This window comes from Clupea harengus, chromosome 19, assembly GCF_900700415.2.
Source record: "Clupea harengus chromosome 19, Ch_v2.0.2, whole genome shotgun sequence".
Taxonomy (NCBI): domain Eukaryota; kingdom Metazoa; phylum Chordata; class Actinopteri; order Clupeiformes; family Clupeidae; genus Clupea; species Clupea harengus.
The window spans coordinates 14038687-14063344 of record NC_045170.1 but is presented as its reverse complement, the minus strand read 5'-3'; the positions used below and the strand labels follow the sequence as shown (position 1 = coordinate 14063344).

At 43.7% G+C, this 24658-nt stretch overlaps 1 protein-coding gene across 2 annotated transcripts in view; it reads left to right on the top strand.

The window, feature by feature from the left end:
* rims2b (regulating synaptic membrane exocytosis 2b) overlaps positions 1–24658 on the top strand; it is a 111157-nt gene that overhangs the window by 13751 nt on the left and 72748 nt on the right. For both annotated transcript variants that reach the window (XM_031585764.2, XM_031585765.1), the window contains exons 3-5: positions 3523–3733; positions 4819–4830; positions 8570–8748. In XM_031585764.2, the coding sequence (XP_031441624.1) occupies positions 3523–3733; positions 4819–4830; positions 8570–8748 (402 nt within the window). The remainder of the gene's footprint in view (positions 1–3522; positions 3734–4818; positions 4831–8569; positions 8749–24658) is intronic.

The window sequence follows — 24658 nt, the reverse complement described above, 5'->3', positions numbered from 1 at the left end:
CTTTATGTGCTTTACATTGTCATGCTGTTGTCATCTCCTTTATCATTTGCATGCCATCATAGAGGGCCACTCGAATTAAATATTTGTGACTCAACAAATTTCATAATGAAACACTTCATTATTAATAACACCTCATGAATAAATGAAAGCCCTGGGGCTTATCCCAAGTCCAGATATAGCTCATGTTGTGTGTCATTTTATTTAACGCATCAGCATTATTTCTTACTGTTTTTTGTTGTGTCACCATCTGTGTTGTGCTGAGCTATGCAAACCGTGTCTTTCTAGGGAGAAAGAAGACCCAAAGCCTCAGCCATCCCAGTAAGTAAGCTTAGCAGAACCTGGGCTTTGACACTACTTTCTGTCATTCAATACTGCTGTGCCTCCTGCTTCTCAGTAGGGCTTCTGTCCTTCCCACTCTTTCCTGTAATGTAGAGAGATATAGCTACAAGTAGTATGAGATCTAGATCTTTGGGAGATAATTTTCAGTCCCCCATGCCTTTTCCATGATACACTCTCTGCTTTACCCTTTGCCCTCTCTAACGGTGCTGTTGTGTCCTATATCATTGTTGGCTTATTTCTCTCTCTACTGATAGATGAGAGAGATGCTGTAAATGCTATCTCAGTACAGACCCTGATCCTTCAAGCTAGAAAAGCTCAATCTTTCTTTAGTACTCAGGCTTTCCTATCGGGTGGCATTTCTTCTCACTGTCTTTTCACCAATTTTGTTTAGCCCTAAATGGTTCCATCGCTGTCCCTTCTCTTTCTTCTACCACTTCCCATCCTTTGCAACCTGACTGATCTCATCACTGACAGACCCCCCTATAGTGCATTTTCCCACCCGCACCAGCAACATAACTCTCAAGCCTTCTACAGTTTGCTGATGATCTTCCATCTTGGACTGCTCTGTCTCAGCACTGCAGTGCTTTTCCTTTCTTCATGGAGTGAATGAAATAAGTGCTTAGAATTGCATAGATTGTGCTCACTGAGAGAGGGAGAATGAAGATAGAGGAGTGAGTGTAAGAGAGAGAGAGAGAGAGGGAAGAAGAAAAGAGAAAGAGGAGAGAGTTTCTCCTGCGGTTTGTTTCGTGGCTTGATGTGGCTGTGCCTTGTTCGAACAGATGGAACCCCTTTAGTGGGATCACTGAGCTGGTAAATAACGTCCTGCAGCCCCAGCCGAAGTCTCTCAGCGAGGAGGAACGCAAGACGTAAGTATGGCGGAAGGGGAGTGTGGTGGAGGCGCAGTGAATTCCGCGCTGAAGCTGTCCATGGACCCAGGTCCCAGTTCAGTCTCATAACTTTGGTTAATGGTATGACAGCTGACCACCAATCAAACCTTATCATTAATCACTTATCAAACATTAACAAGTTGAAATTATTTGTTGAATTGAAGCTACATCATACCCTTACCCTTGCTACTACAAAATGCCAAAAGTGGTAAACATTTTTGAGTGTCAAATGATGGAAGTACTGAACATAAATCCCTGAAAACAGTTAAGGAGAAACACTACATGAAAGTGACCTGGGACCAGCTTCACCTTCAGCTTCCACTCATTGCACACCGACTCCCAGCTTTGAGAGTCAAACGAGGACCTTAGTCTACTGACCTAGTGGCCTCAGATTCTGCAACAATCAACAATGTTTTGCCTTTTACTCATGTAGCTGGGAATGGGGATACATCCAGATTCTCATCACTTTGTTGATTCTTGTATGAGCTGAGTCCTTTAGACATACTGAACTCATGGCTTTATATTAGCGTAGTAGGTCTGCATAGTATGAGATTCTCTATCTGCTCGATTACTCTGCTCATTGTGGTAAAGCACATGTTTTCGGTAGACTGTGGGTACTACAAAGACCAGGTCCCCCTTGTGGTTAGTGTTGTGTACTGTAGGTGTCGAGGAAACAGAATATCCCACGTGTGAGTGAGTATTGCATATGTGTGTGTATATTTAGATTGTGGCCCGTCACATTGACCTTCTCGAAGACCTTCTAATTTAAAGAATGTGAGACAGTGTTAGAGGGTAGTAGTTGTTAGCATAGTAGGTATTTGTGCTATCTTGTGCTATATTGGATACTCCCGCATATGGACATATTTTATTCAAAGTAACTTGATAAATTGTTTGGTTTGGAATCACACATCGCCTGTTATAGGTTTGTTATTTATCATTTTGAGGTGCTTGTTTGCAATATGCCCTTTTTACCAGGTTGACCCCATCTCCAATTGATTTAGGTGTTGCGTAAGTATTTGCCCAAGTTCACATTGTATTTGCGTTGTAGCCTGCTATTCCTACCAGTGTATCTGTGGAGTCATTGTCTTAGCTAGACAGTAGTGTCATAGGAAACCTGCTATTCTTTAACGTAGACATCTCCAGTGGATCTGGTGTTGGAGTTTAAAATACAGGGAGAGAAATCTTCTGAGCCAAAGCCACAAAAATGTGCTCACCTCTTGGAAGGATGGCGCAGGAAATCCATGAAAAAAAAAAAAGAAAAACATCAGACATTTCTGACAGGGCCGACATCCATTTTTCAGACGGAACAACCTGCAAATGATGTAAAACAGGGTCTGGCCCCCATATTTTACCCCTCCTGTATGGCTTTCAAAAACAATGAGAAATGCCCACAGGGATCAATGAGGTCCTGATGACTATGCAATTCTGTGCGATAGCTATTGATTGAGAAGCCTTGCCCACCAGTACTGCGTAGATGTTAATAACAGATACGAACGCTGGTCTTCAATCAGTCTCTTTTGTATTGTATTAAAAGGTGTTAACACATTGCGGTCAGGGCCCTACTATTAACATCATCTAAAGAACATATTAATATCATGGTCCAGAAACAGGAAGCTCCATTTTTTTTTGCTGATCTGACCAATTAACAACATACTAATCCTGAGTGCAAAAATGTGTGATGCTGCAATATAGAGATTAATTGGAGTGTTTCACACATGATAACTAAAGCAAAAAAAGATGGCTCTGCAGATTGCAGAATGAGTGCGGCTTTTAAGATGATGAAAGAAATTGTAGAAAAAAAAATGCTGTGATGTTCTGCTTCTCTAAAGTGAGGTGAGGTACGAAAATGAAAGGGTCACATCGTAGGCAGAATCAGTTCTATTGTAGGACACAGTCACCTAAAATAGCCAAATCAAACCAAACCAAAAAGGATTGCGAGTTGTTTGAATATGCACAGAATTTAGACCTCCTTCACATGGGGATGTTAATGAAAGAGCTGTCAGTAGGGTAGGACAGTAGCACTGTAAGTTTCTTTAAATGTCTGAATAAATAACCACTAAAGCATTATAAGACAATGTGCAGATTCAAAACATGATAGTTCCAGCAAAGACAATAGTCGGACTTTTTGATTCTCAAATAAATGTACTCTTAGGTGTGACCAGAACGTGGTAGTAGGTTAGAAGTTTAATTTTTTTGTATAATTTTATACCAAGGACATCACCATCAACTTGACCCATGTCACCATTGCCATCCTTCATGCTTGCTCTTTGCTACCGCTCCCCCCTCCCCCCTACAGGAAGTTGCACCAGCAGTTTGAAATGTACAAGGACCAGGTGAAGAAGATCGGGGATGAGGCCAAAACCACGACGGAGCCGAAGACTGACTCGCCCACCTGCGGCATCTGCCACAAAACCAAGTTTGCCGACGGCTGTGGCCATGTCTGTTCCTATTGCCAAACCAAGTTCTGCGCCCGCTGCGGGGGACGGGTCTCTCTGCGCTCCAACAAGGTACCCAGACTCCGAACCCTCCCCTTCCTGGCCAATGAAAAGTCTCAGTGTACACTGTGGGAATGGACATACATGTATACATACAGGCACATAACACACAATAACAAATACATCAATAAACATGCACCCACCTGCATGCATGTATACTGACACAGATGGACAGATACATACGGTACAAACCGATACATACATACACACACACACACACGTCATAAGATTCGCTGACAGAGCCATTCAAGATCTCCTTTGTGCTAATGCCTGATCTAAGAATATGCTTGGAACAATAATTTTGATCAAAATGTAAATATTCACTGTAAAGAAAGTAGTTTGAAATGTAAAACTATTTGAGATGTTTTCATCAGTCAACTGAGAGATTAGCTGAAGACATTACAGGACCACAAGAGGGTGCTAGCATCCAGCTGTTCTGAGCTGCAGTCTTACAGCACAGCAGTGCCAGCAGCTTTTGAGGAAGGGAACACGGTGTATCCAGGAAGTTGGAGTCTCTCAGCCCAGGAAGACAGGAAGTGCTTGCTAGAATGCTGGAGCAGCAGCCTTAAGCCTAGTGGACTAAATATAATTGATTCATTCATTATGTGCTGGTTATTATTGTGACTCATTAGGATTTTAGGTGGCTTGTCCAATGCTAGACCTAAATGTACCTTGGCCTGTCCTGCTATTTCTAAGTGTGGGATGCTACTGTTTTATATGATATGTAGTGTTGTATTAGTGCTATTGGTCCACTTGAGGCAGTATATATCAGGAAATTATTACATGCATACAAACATGTCTGTTGGAATTGGTCAATACACCATGGTTCATTACTACAAAAGATCCATTCCAGGTTAAATTCCAATATGTAAATCACTACTAGTATCATTACTCTCTGTCCGTGTTTTCTCTCTGTCTGAATGTATTTTTGCTGCTGCTGTCTGTTTCTGTCTCCTGTGCTTATTCTGTCTGTTTCCATTTCATGTCTTTTCTTCCTCTCTGTCTTTCCCTCTCTCTTTCTCCTTCCCTTTCTGCATTTGTCCATTTCTCCCACCCACCATATCTGCTGCTGTCTTGCTTGCATGGACTTGCCACAGAAGGACAAAGTGGTTAGCAACCTCTTTTTCTACTCCTTTCCTACCTAGTAGTTTAGTATTTTTTTATTTATGATTTAAACTTGTTTTTTTGTTCTGTCAAAATTTTGCATCATTGTCACCATCAGACTGATACAAACTACACAGACCACATCAGTGGTTAAACATCAGCTGATACGTCTAGATACGTGACCTAACTACATAGAGCTACGCAGCTCAAGTGTCAACCCAGCAGTGAGCTCATGTCTACTACAATCACCAAGACACCATAGGTGATCGTGAACATTTCTGAAAGTAAAAAAAGAATCACAAACAACAGTAAAACAAATCGGAGATGAGAGAAAAACAAATTCCCATTCTGAATAGCGTATAGATCGTCCAGCTCCATTTGTGATTTCATATCTATGAATACTCACTGGTACTCACTGATTTAATATCTATGAACTCACTGGTACTCACTGGTTTACTGGAGTGATCTAGATAAAAGTGTAGGAGAACTGTCCCTCTGGTCAGTGGTTAACCAGTGACTAATGTGCTATTCAACCTCCATGAATAATTCAGAGGATGCATGACACACACACAGTGTCTCGTGAGGACCCTAGGCGGAAGGATGGAGCACACAGCTGAGACAAAGGCAGGCACTAGAGGTTCTCATTCAGTCCAGATGTTGTACATATCTTCAGTGTCGGCCGCCGTGCATTCTTCAAGGGATGAGGTCCCAATCCACCGGCCCATAAGGGCGAAGAGTTTGTAAATCAGGGACATTGAAGGCACCCTTCACCTCTTTCCTTCACCCCTCCACTGGTTACTGATTCCCTCGCTCTCCCCTTGGCCTGATGTAAGGGCCGTCCCAGGATGCACCTGGGGGCGAGGGAGGGTTGGTTGCTGTGGTGATGGGGAGTGTTGGGGCCCCTGTGTCTGGTTGCGGTCTGAATGGCCTGTGGTGTCTGCTGGGAGCTTGGATTGGGTTGCCCCGGCAGTGCCGGGTGACCAGATTCTTTTTCAGCACTCAGCAGGTGACGTCATGGAGCACTCACACGCACCAGTCCCCCCCCCCCCTCTCATCTGCCTAGATCATCACACGTTCTCTCTCTCCTGCCTAGATCACCACACATTCTCTCTCTGTCTTCTCCTCTCTCTCTCTCTCTCTTTCTCTCTCTCTCTCTCTCTCTCTCTCTTTCTCTCACACACACACACACACATAGACATACACAGGTAACATTCTTGTAGGAATGGGAACTGGACCTGATTATTGATTATTATATTTAAAACTGAAACAAATCTAAAACATTCTAAAAAAAATGGAAAATCTCGAGTGCTGCCCAGTACGGCTGGGTAACATCTGCCTTAAATTCAGGGACAATTTGGTGAAGAAATCACCTGTGCTATAAATAGATTTCCCTATAGGGTACCGATTTTTTTGGCCTCGTGTGTGAGGGCTCTCATTCCAGTCTCTTGCGTGTTTCTCTTTTTTACTTCGTCGCTGCTGAACATTGTGGTGCCACTGGGGGACGATGTGCATTCGTAATGAAGCGGATTCAGCCTTCGCTGCTTGATCCTAGCAGCATCCATAAATAATGTAGACATAACTAGTAACGGAATGCTGGTGAATGCATTCTGCCGTTCGCCCTACTTATTTTATAATATTTTTTTTCTTCTTTGGCAGCGAGTGCCGCATAAAACAGACTTGGGATGTTCTCTCTCTCATACAGAGTTGAGTGGAGTTCCTTAAACATTTAGATTATTCATTGACGTATGACGTCTGTTTTGATATGAAGTTGGGCGGGGGCAACATGGACCTTTCTATAAAGGCGAACCAAACAACGATATTGTCTTTTCTGAACTGGAACTGTCCATGGCGCTGAAAGTGGATATTTTCTTTGCGCACAATTGCCTTACTGTCTCTGCGCGGACAGGATGACTGAGTCAACCATCATGGGTAGGACATGTATCTTTCTAGATATCTGTACTATAGTCAGCCTAAATGCAATGTCATTACATCTTTACATCATGGTACATTTCTTTTCTCATGTCTCTTTTTCACGATTTTGCACGAAATAGATTTTCACCTTAGTTCAGGTGTGCTTTCTCTAGGTCAAGAAAATAGACCCGCAGCATTAGCTCAGAATATCTTGAGTGAATGTCTTTCCTCACATCATTTTCTTCCCCAACCTTTTGTGACATGCGTTCAGTGATTTTCTGACATTTTGCGGGTTTACCTTACCCAAATATCCTACTATTCTAAAACATTTGGTTAAGCATACGTAGAGTAATTAAACCCCTTCGTTCGTGTAAATACATTGGAGGTACCTGCTGTTACATGTGGGGAAAATGTCCATCGCGCGTTTTTGAAATTAAATATAGCCCGCATTCACTAATTAAGACAACGGCGATGACAAGATTATGCATCGCAACGGTTAATGCGTTTCCGTATGGGAGCGCGCCGTTATCTCCGGCTCCCTGTGCTCTCCCCCGTGGCAGGCCCACTTTGAATTCAGGGAGGCTGAAGTGAAAGCTCAGCACTGAATGTAATAGCTGAAGGCTGCGTTCCGTCTGAGCAGAGCCATTTTTTTCCAGTGCCATCAAAATAAAAAAGGAGAAAACGTAAAGCTGCAAACTGAGACGTATGATCTCGACATTTTGGACTAAACTTTTAAGTGGGAGAATAGGATTGAATATTGAATAGAGAACCGCTACAAATGGAATCACTGAAAGGATAGAAATCTACAGAGATGCACAATAGCTTTATTTTTAGTGTCATAGTGCTTGTGCTTTATTCAGTTTTAAATATAAACATAAAACTGTGTATATTTTGTGTGTATGGACGTTTGTGCTGGGAGAAAGAGAGAGCAATCTAATGTATTAAGATTTCTCCCTCAATAAATCTATCTTTTGTGGGAAATAGATGCCTCTAAATACGCCATGCTGTATGTAAACACAGACTCTCTGCTAAGATAGCAATAAAGAATTACTCACCACTAGTTTTTTTGGTAAAAGCTCTCTCTCGCTCCCTCCCTCCACCCCTCCCCTCTCTCTCTCTAGCTCTTTCTCTTTCCCTCTCTTCAGGCTGTCACTCATTCTTTCATACAATGGTGACTCAGCAACTCCTGCTCTCCCCTCTCTCTCCAGCACAAGGCTGTGGTTAGTGGCCTGTATTGATTTCGCTGTGCTCCTCACTCTCCTGTGTGCTGTAGAGGCTTGGGGCTCATTGCAGGAGAGTGCTTTAGTGCAGCCAGCTTCGTGGGACACTGAATCCTCTTGCAAATACACCCACTTGCAACACACAAACCCATGCAATGGCACTCAAACCCACCCACCCACACACACATAGAAGAAGGCACAATCATGCACACACAGGGGCAACCCTCTACATGTGTAAACATACTGAAAGGTGCACACATTCACCCCCCCCAAACACACAAAAGTGCATGTACACACATGCACACACACACAGACACACACACAATATTTTGATGTTGCTAAAAAGCTTGCCCACAAATTATTCCACAACAGTAGTTTTGTCTGCAGTTGCACAAAATAAAACACATATTTGGGATCATTATCAGGCAATGTGTATGATGCCTGACACCTAGTTCTGAAACTGAAAGTCAGTTATCTGTTCTGGCACATTCCTAATGTGGGAAAAGGGAGAATGAGGAGTTTAGGCAAATGTTCCTTTTCTTTTCCGGCACAATTAGGCCAAAACCTGACATATTTGACCTAGTTTGTCTGTCTTGTTTTTCCTCACTTGTAGGTGATGTGGGTATGCAACCTGTGCCGAAAACAACAAGAAATCCTCACAAAGTCTGGGGACTGGTTCTACAGCGGCCAACAGCAAGGGACTGCTGAAGGGCGCCGGTTAGGACCTCAGACCAGATTGGGCCCACGAGGTTCCGGTCCGGTCTCCCTTAGGAACGGCTCATCCATCGACAGGTGAGTCGGCGTTACTCTCTGGCACCAGTGCAGCGTGTTCACGTCTCTCCGGGTGACCTCCTATGCTGCTAGAGGTAAAAGACTCTCATCCCTTTTAGGGTCCATGGTCTCGTACACACTGACGTGTATTCAGACTGGCTTGTCTATTAACAGCCTAGAAGTGGTTTACTGAAACTACCCTCTGCCATGCATTAGCAGATGTGGCTGCAGTGGGCCGCACAGGGATGTGCCATTTTCTGTAAGCATTGGTATGGCGGACATGATGATGGGGGAGGCCGGTGGCAGTTTTTCCTGAGGTTGGAAGTGATCCCCGACATCTAGCGAATGTAGAAGAGTACAGAGCTGCAGCAGCTCCTGGCCCCCACCACACACACCCCACCTCCCCACTATCCTATTAATCATTAGGGCTGTTTTGTGTCTGGAGCGCTAATGAGATTAGGGCTGTTTTGATGTCCTCAGGCAAAGGCCCAGACCGGGACTCTGGTTTTGCAAAGCTGACGTGTGTGTGTGTCAGAGTTCGTAATTGGAGTGATAAAGACGACGGTGATGATGATGATGATGATGATGATGATGAGGATGATGTTTGGGAATGTGTGTAGTGATGGGTGATGTTTGTGATGGGGGATACTGACATGCTGTAGCCACTGGTTAATAAACCAGTAGTCACTGTGGTGTTTGTCAGCGTAATCACGATAATGATACTGTTGATTATGATTGTGTTCATGGTGAATGATAATTGTTGGGAAGATGATGGTTTTTGGTGGCAGTGGCACGATCATGAGAATATTGAGGATGATGTTGGCGGTGATAGTACAGCTGACTGACGGCTCTTGTTGAGGATGGTGAATGATGAGAGTGATTTAAGTAATGACAATCATGACGTGGATGGCAGCAAAATTGAAGATGTTAATTGAAGTAATTATACTGCTGTACCTATATGTAAGAGTGGCTGTCAATAAAATTGATTTCAGTGTCATAAGGCTTCATGGGGGTGATGAAGATTCATTCATTCATGGACTGTGAAATTTGAGGTCATTATGATGATGGTGATGGTGAGGATGATGATGATGATGATGATGGTGCCGATGAGGGTGTTTCCTGCGTGGCTGTAAATTAGACAGAAACATCATCCGGACATGTGGGCAACTTATTGCTCTGTCTCATAGCTGTGATGAATAAAAGTGAGGAGAGACGCTTTTATAGTTTTAAAATTTCTAACTTTGTACACAGCAAATGGGCTCTCAGGAGCCTGTAATCAGGGCTATCCACTCTACAACACATAAAACACTTTCATTGCCCTGTTTTTGCCCCTGAAACTATCAAAAATCCCTTAATTTATATTAAGGGGTTCTTAATTTGCAAACATGCTCCCTCAGTTTTTACCTTGAATGTAGCCAAGCCCTTAGTTACTCCTTAAAAATGTCCTGATATATGTGATATGATGGCATGATTAAGGTCTTTTCTGGAGTTCATAAAATTTCAAGGGATTATTAAGGAGTTGCGTATCTACAGATTGAATGCAATCTCTTAATTTATGACAGATACCTTAAATGTAAAGTTCAAGGCCCTACTCAAAAGGTCAGTGTTGACTATGCATAGCCTACTTAGTGTGAACCATTTTTGTACATACAACATACAACTATATCTATATCTATTAAAGACACCAGTTACTGCACTGATCAATGCATTTTATACATTAGGGAGTATTATACAGTCTGTGCAAAGGTACGGTAATGCAATATTTGGACTTTAAGGTAGGAGAGCCTTTTCAGCTGTTATTTAAGGAGTACATTTCCCCTGGTTAAGGGACAAATTAAGTGTTTTTGGACCCTTCGAAACTTTAATCTGTGCACAAATCTATTTCATTTTCGCACTGAAAAAAAGGTATTATTTTTAACAATAATTCGAAGTGTAAATTAAGGCGTTATGTTTTGGAGTTGTCTGGGTCCTGATGAAGCAGATTCAGTGTTTGTGTTTGTTTATCGAGCGTCAATCTACCAGGGAAGAAAATGGTGGGATTGGCATAGTGGTAATGTGGAGTCATTTTATCTCCTTTCATTTTTGCTGAATGACAATGATACTAGAAATAACAATAGAAATAGCTTGCATTGCATTGATGTCTATGAATTAGTCTGCCGTGTTTATTTTTAGGATAAAGTTAAAATACCGTCAGTTCACTGAACTCCTGTTCCAGACCTTTATTGTGGTGCATACTTAAATAGGTTGCAAAAGAGGAAAAATAGCACTGTGTTTTTGGGTCTGCAGCAAGGTTCAAACAACAATACCAAATGCATTACCATTATCCTTTGAATGATGCCTCTTCTTTGCGAGAGAGAAAAACTCTTGGATATTGATTTATTCATTGAAGGTAGACTCAGCCCTGAAGAGCTGAAGCCTATTTACGAAGGTTGTTTATCTAACTTGGCAAATCGCCTGATGATAAAATGTACAAAAATGATCACCAAATTATAAAGTGTGATTATCCAAGATGCGTTTAAATGTTAGTCACCTATGACTAAATTACTTGGAAAAGTTAAGACGTCCATGGGGCTTGTTTATCGTAGCCTACAGGTCTGGCCCAACAGAATGGGGGCCCATGTAGCAGTTGATCATTTTGAACACTTGATCATTGTGCGATTAGCCAAGTTAGACATGAAGAGCTAAACGGGTTGCTGTATGCGCATAAGACATGTTTGACGAGTGTTTTAGGCTTAGACGTTGACCAGAAAACGCAGGCTGAACACCCTTCTTAAATATCGCCCGTTATGTTCTTCAGCCAGACGCTCAGAAGATGGAAAATGTTCATGTGCGTCGGCAAATTGAAGAAGCTACCATTTAGTGCTTCCTTTTTTTTCTGTGTGCTCTTTAATGGCATGGCTTTGTTTACTGAGCTCAGGGGTGGTTTTTCCCTTTTAAAAGAAAAAGATGGAAGGCAGGCAAAGAGAGAAAGAGAAAGAGGGAGGAAGAGAGAGAGATGGAGTGGTGAGGAAGTGTGTAAGTGTGAGAGAGAGACCAACATGCCCACGAAATAGAGTGTGTGAGGCAGTGCAAAAGGGGGTAAAGAGAGAGAGAGAGAACCTAGAAAAAGAGAGAAGAAGAGAGAAACAGATTGAGACGAATTCACACACAAAAGCACACATACACACAACCACATACACAGTAAGGGTTAGAGATGGGCAAAGAGACAGAGAGAGGGAGGTGTGCATACCCAGGCATACTGGCATACATAGATGCAAAGACAGCATGTAACAGTGAGAGTCCCGGAGAGAGAGAGAGAGAGAGAGAGAGAGAGAGAGAGAGAGAGTGTGTGAGGGGGAGGGGGAGGGGGAGAGCTCTGCTGTAGCTGTAGCCCTCCACCGCTGCTGTAGCTTATTTGAACCTTCCTGATGGTGTCTTCCCTGAGGGCTCTCGTGGTTTTATAGTGGTTGTGGAAGAAAAGAAGTGAGAGGAAAAAAACTAAAGTCTCATCAGCAGCGGGTGAAACTGCTTTCTTTTTGTAGTCTACTGTACACTCTGGTGGGGTGATAGAGTAATACATAAAGTTATGCCTTACTGTAGTAATGCCATCTGGAAGACTAAGGTATCTCCTGTTTTTCTTAATTCTAATAGTGTAAAGTGTATGATGAGCTAACATGAGAGGAATTACTGTAACTAGGAATTTGTAACTGGTGACATTCTTGCCTGTTTTGAAAGTGGCTATTAAGCAACTTATTGGATTTCACCCCACATTTTCCCATTCCGGTCTCCTCCCACGCCTTCTTTCCCCCGTGTACTGGTCCACCTTCGCACCACCAGTGTGAAAACAGTGTATGTAGACTTTCAACTAGTACACATATATGCAGGAATGCCTTACGCATAATCATTTTATGAAGGAGATTTTATGCTTGACCGAGACTGGTGTGTATGTATGCATTCGTGGCTGTATTTTAGTACGTCTCTGACTGGCAAAGGATTGGGACTTGTGCATGGAAACGGGCTTCGGTGTCAGTGCCTAGGCGACCGGTAAATATGCGCCGCTACATCTGCTTCTTTCTGCCTCCCACGCCACGGCCAAACTGTCAGTCGGAAATGTGCTGCTCCTCCCGGGTCGCTTTCAAGTTTGGAGCATGAGGGAGACGTCTCAGACCGACAGTCGCTTCGTGAAGCACTTCCCCTGCCGAAATCGAAGAAAATATGGGACGTGATCGATGCATCAGCGCCGAATGTAGCCGGTGGATGTAGCGGTGATCCGTCAGGGAGGTGGACTGTCGTTTCCCCAAGAAAAGGACCATTTAAGAGAGACGCACAGTGAGAGAGCGAGACCGAGAGAGGGGGGCTTCTGGGAGAGTCAGAAAATGCAGTTCGAGACATTGCGACAGTTCTGTAGCTCTGTGTTATCTCATTTTAACGGAGCTTTCACACCCCCTCACAACATCCTGCAGCCTGAGCTGTTGGAGCAGGCGCTGAACATCGGGTGAGTGGCATCTGAAAGGGACCTAGATGTAACAGTGGTCTTCCCTGGTAGCCATATGCAGTGACAGCTATCGCTCGGTGCGTAAAAAGTGTGGAGAGCTGTATATGTGTATGTTAAACATTTGATATCTAAACACTGCTTATATGCGGTTCAAGACGCTAATTTATGCGCTCCTTATTAAACCGAAAGAGGATGCGTGACGAGGAAAGCCCCTTTACTGCATCAGTTTCCTAAAAGGTAAGAGGCACGTCCCACCCGCAAAGGTAGGAACCTAACCTCTTCCTTACCGTTAGAGATTATGTAAGCAACCAGCATTGTTGTGCGGGATCCTCTGGTTAGCTGCATGGCAAGATAAAAGCTGCATAGATCTGAAGCCTTTTAAGGCTTTTATAACCATTTGCGTTTTATCTTCCGGCCTTACTCCCGTGAGCAACTATTTCAAGATACGGTTGATGTATTTTTAAAGATCTTTACCCTTCCAGCACTGGGACCTAGCCCACTTAGGCTATAGGAGTCGTAAGTGTACCACCCTGGCCCTTACATAGTCGGTGACTTTACCATATTCTCACTGCCTTTCATAACATTTTCTACTCCATCATTTGTGCCAGTAATGGTCAGTAGTATTTGATCAGTTTCACCTTGGGACTGTACTTTTAGTTTTAAAGAGGTAAATACTATTGTGTGTGTGTGTGTGTGTGTGTGTGAGAGAGAGAGAGAGGGTGTGTGTGCCATATGTAAAAGTGTGTTTGTAAAAGAGGGAGTATGTGAGAGTGTGTGTGTGTGAGGGAGAGAGATGGATTAGGAAGCGGGAGGGGTCGAACAGTGGCCAAACAGCAGAAGTACAGGCGCACATTTCTCTAATGCCTACACTCAGTCATTTGCCAACTCAACAGAATTTGGAGGCCAGACTGCAACCGAATCCAGAACTGGACCTGAATACTCCCTAAAGCAATTATTATGGGGGGGGGGGAGGGGGGGTTCTTGTCCATTTAACTCTAACATACCTGCAAAACACTATACTAAATAGCTGGGGTATTGTATTTGGGGAGGTTTTGTGGCATTAAAGGACAAATGCTATCACATAGTGAATGTTAGTCACACAGAGAATGGCCATGGTGCACAGAGTGAGGAACACTATGCCGTCCACAAATCAATATGCTTCTGTCAAAACAGGAGACGGCACAGCCTCTGAGCTGTCTAATGCCTTATGCTTTGGAGTGACAAATTAACTGTCTTGGGAGAGTTTACTGTGTGTGTGTGTTTGCCTGTTTTTCTCATGTGTTTGTGTGTGCGTGTGTGTGTGTGTGTGTGTGTGTGTGTGTGTGTGTGTGTGTGTGTGTGTGTGTGTGTGCATGCATGTGTGTTTTTTTGCATCACTTCTCGGCTGTCAGCACTTCAGTTTAGCGCGTCCTCACTTGGCTGCCTATGTAGAAACACTCCAGATGTTTAAGACGCTAGTGCATAGACCATACATCTCCCCACCAACCTCCAAGCTCGCACCAACATAGCAGAAGCCAGGATTCTGGCGGCGGACCCTCCACGGAAGGAAAAAAAAACATGGGAGGGTGCCTGGTGTCTTTGCACAGTGCATACACACGGACCATGCATTTAATTTGATTTTTAAGGGGAGCCAGAGCATCAGCAGCCACTGCTTATTCCCCTCAGAGAGTGAAACCAGCAAAGCATATCCCTTGACCTTCCCAGAAATTACTTTTTGTAGTTTGATAACTTGGGTCATTGAAGTGTAAATAATTCCAATTGGAATTTCTCTCTCCACACTCCACCCTGCTTACTGGGGAGTATTTAAGGAACACAGTGCAATGCATATAGTATGCATTCAGATGGTATAGTATACCTGTACTATGTGGGGAGTAGGGACTCTTTGCAGAACTGTGTTTTATGTGATGGCAGAAGTATCAGCTCTTGCACCAAAAACATTCAGGTTAAGGTTTTGTGTAAAGGCCAATTCATTAGAATTATATAATCATTACTAATGATAGCCAATCATTACTAATGATTCTACCCCAAATGTTTTTGATGAAGAAGTCTGAAGAAATCATCACAGTATTGTCTTCTTCCGCTTCTTTGTCAATGGGTTTGACTATCATTACTTTACATTTTTTGTCATTTAGCAGGTGCTCTTATCCAGAGCAACGTACAGTAAACCAAGCAAGCCCCCTGTTGGGGTAAAGTGCCTCGCTCAGGGGCACAATGGCGGCAGCCTCTGTGATCAAACTTACAACCTTCCGGTCTTCTATTTGGAATCCCAGATCCCTAAACCATTAGACCGCCACCAAGCCTCTTACCATCTTACCCCTTGTTTATTGATTGCTGTCAATGCTGGGTCAAGGATTTTAGTCCAAGAACAGTATGGATTACTTGAAGGAGTCACCATGTCTGTCAATTTGTAATAACAAAGTGGTACTTACAGTCAGTTCAACAAACAAAATCCTAATACAGATCTCTGGGAGATGCACCAGAATGAGGTGTGCTGGACGACCAGCAGCACTTGGGTGAGTGGTGTCAGTTTAGAGAGGGAAATACAAATGTCACTCAGCCTGCCGTGGAGCGCTGTGGTGTTTGGGCGGACATATTATAATACCCAGTGGGATAACGCATCAAGATATTTCTCAGTCGATGTGATTGTTTTGTTTAGTGGAATGGTCAGTTAAGCACAATACTGTTTGACGATGTAACTGTGCCACTTTAAGTAACAGGCCTTGCCGGCCACTTGATCGTCCGGCCTCTTGGCCTGCCAGTGTTTACTCAGAGCTAACTGAGCAGCCTTTGGCTCGTGCTAGCTCACAAGAACCTGACTCTTTTGGCATGACTAAGCCCTATGCTGTCTTTTTGTCTTTAACTTGCTTAAGCATATTTTGGTAACCTCTCTCTCTCTCTCTCTCTCTCTCCCTCTGTCTCTCTCTGTCTCTTTCTCTCCCCTTCTCTCGCTCTCTGTCTGAAACCTAGGACAGGTTTCTCTCCACAGCATTTTTTACTTTCTTGCTGTAGCGAATTTGCTCCGGACCAGGTGTCGGACTAATTTGTTGTTCACTCTGTCATTTTGCGATGTGAGCTCATTTTCGTGTTACACGAGGGAGGAAAAGAGGAGAGAGAGAGAAAGGGAGAAAAACAAATGATAGAGAAAGAGGGACAGAGGTACACTGAGTCACTGAGCAAGCGAGCATCCACGCAAAACTGGCATTCTCCAGACGACATTCAGCAGTGTCTGTCTCAAAGGAAAATCTTTTTTTTTCCCAGGCAAAGAGTTCTATTCAGCTGTGAATCAGATGTCTTTGATAACATTCTCAGTTTTTTTTCTCTCTCTCTCTCTCTCTCTCTCTTTCTCTCTCTCTCTGTCTCTCTCTCTCTCTCTCTCTCTCTCTCTGTGAAGGTGAAGAACAAATTAATACAGCTTGATAATATATGCTTCTACGTACTCCTGAAGAAAAATGGATGATGTTGAATGACACATTTTATACAGTCGGTAGCGTGTTGATGTTCTGAGGTTCGGTGACCGAAAGATCTCCAAAGGAGGTTTCATTTTGCTGGTGGTGATATCGGCTGAAAACAAAATGTGTACTGACACCCGTGCTAGTGCATGAGTCAAACTGAAGTGGCACAATGGCACATGGAAAACCTTCTTCAGAGGATTGTTTTGGCCAGTGTCTAGGCAAGGGTGTGTACTGGGGGGTTGGTTGTTCCACTTCTCATGGTATCCTATTTAAAATAGTTTCTAAAGAATTAAATTGCTCAATTTTAGTAACACTATGTAACAATTTGACACTTTTTGGGGTATGGTTTTATAGGCAACTAGTTTTGGTACCATCCTCAAATTCATTTTGATAGCATATGGTCATGTGAAGGATAGATAAACACATGTGTCTTTCGCACTAGCCATCCAGGATATGCCCTATGTAGTTCTGTGTTCCGGGCTGCAAAAATGGATGAAAAGCTTTCACAGCATAACATTGCCAGCTGTACTGCCAAAATACACCAGTGAGTTTGTCGGCAAGCTTCTATCAGTGTCAACTGGGCTGTTGGTGGTGTTTGCAAGGTTTTTGCATGCCTTTTAGGTAGTTAGCTTGCTTGTTTTGGAACAGAACTCCTTATTGCTGCTTTAATGTGCATTGCAATTTATTTTTCAACAATTAGACAATAATTAAACTGTCGGCCTTCACACATTGCATTCTGCCAGTTGTTTTTATGTTGGTTGCTTTAGTTTGGCTTGGTGCTTTGCTGTGGTTTCGGTAAAAGATCAGTGAGAACTCGAGTGAATTGACATTGATCAACTGTTCATCTCAAGTAAGGGGCTAATGTTTGGATGTCGTTATGGATGCCTTTTTAAAAAACCTTGGCATCAGTGGCCATCCCTCCCCTGTTTCATGCCTGAAACCTGATAGATGAAGATGTCCCAATTAATTACCTTCCAAAATCTTCCATCCTTCACTCAAACTGATTTACTCTCTCTGTCCTTGATTATTTTGGGGGCTGTTTTTTTTAAGTGTTTATGTCCTCCGAAAGGCTCTTGCCTGAAAACCCCCAGCCTCGTGCCAAGTCCTTTTAAGGGAAATCCAAAGCAAATCGATACAAACCCTGACTGACTGCTCTTCTCTGGGTCCGGCTTGTGATGTAAATGGTGGTGCTTATGCTTATGCTTAACTTCAAGCCGACTGTTCAGGGTGGCCTCTTGCATCCAGAGAGGAAGAAACAGTGCTCTCAAATCAGGGAGAAAGCAATGCGCTGGAACCAAGGACACCTAAAGGGTCTGGATTTCTTGTATCAAATGATCAATTATCTCAGACCCCCTTCCATTAGCTTCCGTTGCCCCTTCGCTGGTGTACCAGAGTACTTGTGTCATGGCTGACTGGCTGCCCTTCCTGGTTGTGGGTCAAAGCCTCCAGGTCACCAGTGGGGTTTGGCATCAGTCAGTGATAATCAGGCCCAGGAGACCTCTAAAGGCCACCACATACAAAGCTAATGGTGTGCTTACATATGAGCCTGACTCTATGTGATTCAGGGCAGTACAGACAGTGACTTCATTGAAATTTCATTTCACATCTATACAATGGACACTGGTTTGACGAGGTAGGCTATATGTTGAGCATAGGTAGAGGGCTGGAATCGAAAGTATGTTTTCTTTTAAATGTGTTATTTTCAATAGTGTGGGTATTTCATCATCTCTGTGTTTGGCATGGACAGACCGTTCAGCTCACTTAACTGTATTGAACTATGAACTGTTTAAATTCAGTAATAAGTGCATACACTAATGCACTAACTACATTCCAGAGATAAAAATGGTTGCCTCCACTGTCCTACAGTTTTAATTTTTTTTATTCTCTCTCTCTTCGGTTCTGAGTCATGCCCCACCGAGGTGCAGTGCTGCGTGCGTCAGTGGAACTCCAGAAGCCCCCTGTGCAGATTCTTATCGTCCCGAGTGTGTCAGTATCAAAGGCACGGCATGAAAAGCCAGAGTATCACCCAGCGGTGCTCGCAGATGCTGAAGCACACAGTCCACAGAAGGAGGGCGAAGGGTGGGAAAGAAGGGAAGGAGTGCAGTAGGGGTGAGGGGTGAGGGGTGAAGGGGTGGGGTGGGTGAAGATTCGTGAGAGCAGCCCGAGAGTCATTTCATCTCGCCGCTGCTGAAGCTCTGACTGTTCTGATTGGCTGTCACCGCTCCCCCTCAGTTCTGCTTCCAGTGTGCCTTGACAGGCCTCTACCTTTGATAAAGGGTGAAAAAAGTCACTTCAGAAGAATTCGGATGGAAAGAGAGAGTGGGAGAGAGGGAGGGTGAGCCTGAGAGAGAAAGAGAGAGATTTCCTGGATGTGTGTGTGTGTGTATGCGCGTGTGTGAATACATGTGTGTGTGTGTGTGTTGGGGGGTGGTGGTATTTCTTCTTGCCAGTCCCTCTTCTGAGCTTCATGGAGTGTGTGTGTCCTTAGAGGGCCATTCTGTGGTGCAGGGGAGGGGCTGTTATTTGTGTTCATCCCACTTTCTCTCTCCCTCTCTCTCTCTCATTCTCTCTCTGTCTTCTCTCTCTCATTCTCTCTCCATTTTCTCTTCTCTCTCTCTCTTATCTCTCCCTCTCTCTCTCTCGTCCTCTCAAGGCTGCCTAGCTTCATGACTGCCCTGTGCCGCCTGTAAATAAAGCAACAAATCATTTATTCAGCAGCCCAAGAGCTGGGTGTGCATACCTGCATTTACCAAAACACTATTCTAACACACACACACACACACACACACACACACACACACACACACACACACACACACACACACACACACACACACACACACACACACACACACACACACACACACACACACGCACACACACACACGCTTTTACCAGTACCCTGTATTCTCTTACACATACAGTACATACATGCATATCATATGCTATACCTAATTCTGCCACTTCACAGATGGCACTCTATTTGAGTATGAATATGTGGATGTGTGTGTGTGTGTCAATCAATCAATCAATCAATCAATTTGTTTATTTGATCAAGAGGGACAGTGTACATTCATGAACATTAAAATGTAAATGCACCCAATTATAGCTAATTTCCATTGGCAGTCCCCCTGCCAGAGTGAAAAAGGCTATACAACCTAAAAAAGGCATTAACGTATATCAAACATAACATTGACAATAAATCAAAAAAATAAGATACAATAAAATAAAATACAATCCCAATATACAAGTTCTACTGCTCACCCACATTTTTGGTTATTTATCAACCATGTTTTGAGATTACTTTTAAAACAGTTGAATGAGGTTGATTCTCTAATGTTCTGAGGGAGATGGTTCCATTCCCGGGCTGACCTAACTGAGAAAACCGACTGTCCAAATACCCTTTTTTTTTAAGGAATATCACAGTCTCCTCTTGCTGCCCCTCGAGTAGCACTGGTTGCTGCGTGTGTGAGTGTGTGTGCATGTGTGTGTTTGGTTGTCAAATGGAAGATCAGATTTGATCATTCGTCTTCAGCATGAGACTGTACTGTGCCAGTGCTGTGATCAGAGGGTCTGTTTGTGTTCCGTGGAGGCAGGCAGGCAGGCAGGTGTCCAGGCGATGCTTTCGCAGTCCCAGTTCCCTCTTCCGTGGGAGTTCTGGAACTATGCCAGAAGAGCAGGGCAAAGCTCAAGTGGTCTATCATGAGAGGATAAGATTTACCTCCTACTCTTAATGTGTTAGTCCTTCCTCTAAAGCCTTAAAAAGGCGTGTAAGACAACTGGATGTGTTCTATGCTCCTTGACGCTAAACAATTCTTCTAAAGGAGACAGATGAACCTTGATAAAATGACGGTGTATATATATGGTTGTGAGGGTACTGGTAGGGGGTTTGTTTATATTACAATACCTTGGCACCCTATTTGGTCTTCTCTGTCTATATATATATATTTGTTTGTTTTGTTCACATCTGAGTCCCATGTCATACATTCTTGTCTGGACGGTGTTAGTGTGTCACCAAGTTGGTTGTGTAGATGTGTTTGCATGTAAGGGAAAATGCTGCAATGTTGGAAATATGTTGTCTGAACTTTCTAAGCCTCCGAGTTGAGTTGCTTCTGTCCCGCCATGTTGGATTTGCGAACATTTGTCAAAAACACAACGTCAAGCTCTAATGGGGTTATTTACCCGGGGGGAGGTATGCAGGAATTGCAATGTCACAGTCAACATGTCAAAAGACTTGGGAGTGAAGTGTGTTTACACTGTCTAGAGACCGTCAGCGCTCCACCGTGTGATTGCCTCTAAGAGCTGTCAGTCAAAAGTTGGGCAGCCCCTCTTTTACCCATTCTGAGTGATGGAGGAGTCGACACAACTCAGAAATTGCACTCAAACAGGCTGTTCCCGGCTTGACCTACTTAGGAAGTTTTTATGCATTTGTTCGTTCTCTTTTCCTTATTTAAATGCAAGGAGGTCAGATGTTTCGACACCCCCCCCCCCTCCCCAACTCTGTCTGTGTGCTGCTTTTTGGTTGAGCTGCATCTTTGCAGAGGCTTCTGGGTGATGTTCTAAGGGTACACTGCCCGGGCTTCTGGAACGATCTGTGCACCAGCGGTGCAGGCCGCACCAGGGAGTCTTAACCGGTGCCAGCTGTCCCGAGACTGAACCCTTGTGCTGACGGATGCCATGTCTGTGGCTGGAGAGGTGTTTACATGACTCAGTGTGTGTGTGTGTGTGTGTGTGTGTGTGTGTGTGTGTGTGTGGGTGTGTGTGTGTGTTCGCGTGTGCATGTGTGTATGTTAAAGTGCGCATGTGAGTATCCACTTACTGTACACCCACACAGGTGAAAATAAATAGAGCATTATATGATTGTGTTCTCTCACAGACATACCTGAATACAGCATCAGACTCCTAGTTTTCTTCCCATGTTAAACAACAAAAATGAACATTTTATGGCCTCTCCTGCAATAAATGCATGAAACTTGTTTGCCTGTAGGTGGCGCTGTCCTCTCACGCATGGCAGGAGCCCCCTTCCCTCCTCCTCCTTTCCCTCCTAATCTCCTCAGCCTCTTCCACTTGCCCACTCTTTTGCTGCTGAAGCAGTTGCCTTTTGCAGACGATCAGGGCAGACTGCGTTACACTCGAATGGCTAATGTGGTTTGTGGCCAACCCCTGTTGCCCCCGTACCACCCTCCCATCCCCCAACCCTCAAACGCTTCCCCATCAGTATCCTCCCCTTATCAAGTTATCTCACACATTAAAGTATTACTCTGTTGACCCTCTAGCAGAGCGGGCTAGCGACTAGCTAAACTGTGCTGTGGGCATTTATGAAGGGGGAGCACCCTATGTATGAGGAGATGGTGTGTTTGAAGGCAGGCTCGCAGCATTTTAGTATTCAGATGAAAGGCTATGAGTGTCTCCTAGCACAAATGCTACATGTGAAAAGGGCAGTTCCCAGGGCCTACATTTGGTAGGCAATAACTGCCAGGCAGTCAGTAATCAGCTAAGTACCATAATCCTCCTTGCAGGGTAAAGTCTTGCTTGACCTCCAGCTATATACAGCCTGTGTTAAAAGCATTAAATGGTAACACCACGCTCCACTCCCGACAGCCCTTGCTCCTGCTCGGCCGTTCGGCAATTCTCGGGTGTTCGTGAGGGACCCAGAGGGAGGGGTGAGCTGCGTCTCTGGGCGTGTGCGTGTGTGTGTGTGAGTCTGTGTGTGTCCTGACGGCTGTGGTTTAACACAAGTTCAGGTGAGGGAGGGCGGGTGGGGATGGGGAGGGTAAGAGTACCACAGCATTAGATAGGGCGAGGCTAGGCTAGGCTAGGCTAAGTTAACCTAAGCTAAGCTAGTAGAGGTTATGGCTGCCAAGTGCTGACTGGACTGCAGTGTGCATGCGGGTGCTGTGAAGAGGTGACCTGATTCCCACCACCCCTCCCCTCCCCTCTGGGGTCAGACCCCTGGCGAACGCAATCGTAGTTTTGGCGGTGCTGGGAGACCTGCCGGGCACGAGTGGATTTTGAGTGGATGCATCCGTCGGACCGAGGGGGTAGAGTAAGCCCAGATGTGCTGCTGCTGACTGGCAGGTACCATCCAGCTTCTTGCAAGCAATAATAGGACCCTCTACAGGAGGGAAAAACATGTTTACATCATGGCTTTAATTACTATGGGATTCCTATATTGTCAAGTTAATATCAGCTTTCAACTTGATATGCAGCCTTGTTACATTCTAAATTCCAGAGGTACAGCTTTTTATCAAATGCCAAAAGAGGTACATACCTGAATATTGTGTCATTTATTGCCATGTTGCAAAAGACAGTGGCACTTGGTCAGGCATTGCATTTCCCAAAACGCACTGTGTTCTCTCTTCCCTCTATGTGGTGTGATTCAGTTGCAGTTAATATAGTACTGTATAGATTAGGGGTGGGAATCTCTTGGCACCTCACGATTCGATTCGATTCCGATTCAGAGGTCAACGATTCGATTCTAAACCGATTCTCGATTCTAAACCGATTATCAATTCTAAACCGATAAAACGATTATCGATGCATCTCAATTTTTTAAACATTTGAGTTTGCTACTCAGAGTCTGCAATAATCGATGCCGCTTGCATTTCAACACAAAATTAATGTGTAAAAAAAAAAAATAAAAAAAAAATGATAATTTAATAATTTAATTATAATTTTTTTTATTTTATTATTATTATTAAAAAATCGATTATGAACTTTTCTGAATCGAGACAGAATCGTTCTAGAGAGAATCGAGAGAAATCGAAAAATCGATTTTTCCCCCCACCCCTAGTATAGATGCACCATTGCCTTAAAGCAGGGGTTCTCAAACTTTTGCAAGCTGGGCCCCCCCAAAGCTGGTTAGGGGTAGTTGGGGCCCCCCCATCCACCCGCGGCCCGCCGCCACCGCCCTCAACTACACCACCATATATAGATAGATAGATAGATAGTGTATTGTTATTGATAGGCCTGACATGTCAAGGTTAGGCTATTGTTATTGTTAGGCCCATACAGACAATTATTATAACTATTTATTTTTATTATTGTTATTATTATTATCAGTAATAGTAGGTATTATTATAATTAATGATTATCGACCAATTATTATTATTGTATTATTATTATTATCATAATAATAATAAGTGGTATTATTGCTATCATTAGGATACTGTTATTATTATGGGCCTCTTGTGATCTTTACAAAAAAAAGAATGACGAAAGAGGGGAGATGCTTAAGTCTACTGTCACTCTTCAGCTGCTCTTTCATGTCTAGTGACAGCTCATCTGCTGAGCAGAGAAATGGATCCCGAACTCAGGCGAATGAACGGTAGTCCTCTTTGAAATAGGACCCAAACTGATTTCTGATATTCGGCGTGATACAGTGTAATTTGACATAGGAGCTAAACTCAGCACAATACCTATCATTATTCTAAACGTGTTGCGTGGCCGGCAAAATCAGTGTTTCGGCAATTGTATGGGGTTTGCCAAGCTTAGCAATTCCATGAGCAACTACATAAGATGCTCCAGACACTGCTTGGAGATAGTGCTATGCTTGGACATGGTGGTTCGTTGTTGCTGGAGGCCATCACGTTTATGTTTAAAGAAGTCCACAGGCTTCTCTTTCTGACTTTTACGAATCAGAAACTTGTCCATGTTGTGTTTGTTTGCTGATACAGCGTATGAAGTTAATAAAGTTCTAATTTCAACGTCGTGTTCTTGTATGTGTGGTTGTGAACGACTTGCACACGAACAATGGATAAGGCTGTGCTAGGCAATGATTCCTAACCAAACGAACTGTACACAATGTAAACAGGGACAGCACAAAATAGTATTCAAGTGCTGGTGTTTTATTTGTTGCGGTGGATGATCAAAAAATGTAAAGGTAGGCTAGGTGTTAAGGAGAAAAGGGCTAGCTGTAGTTGGAAAAGGTAGCTAGCTAGGCTAGCTCTCGGGGCTACGAGCTTTTCTAAAAGATTGTGGAGCAAATTACTCCTTAGAATAGGCT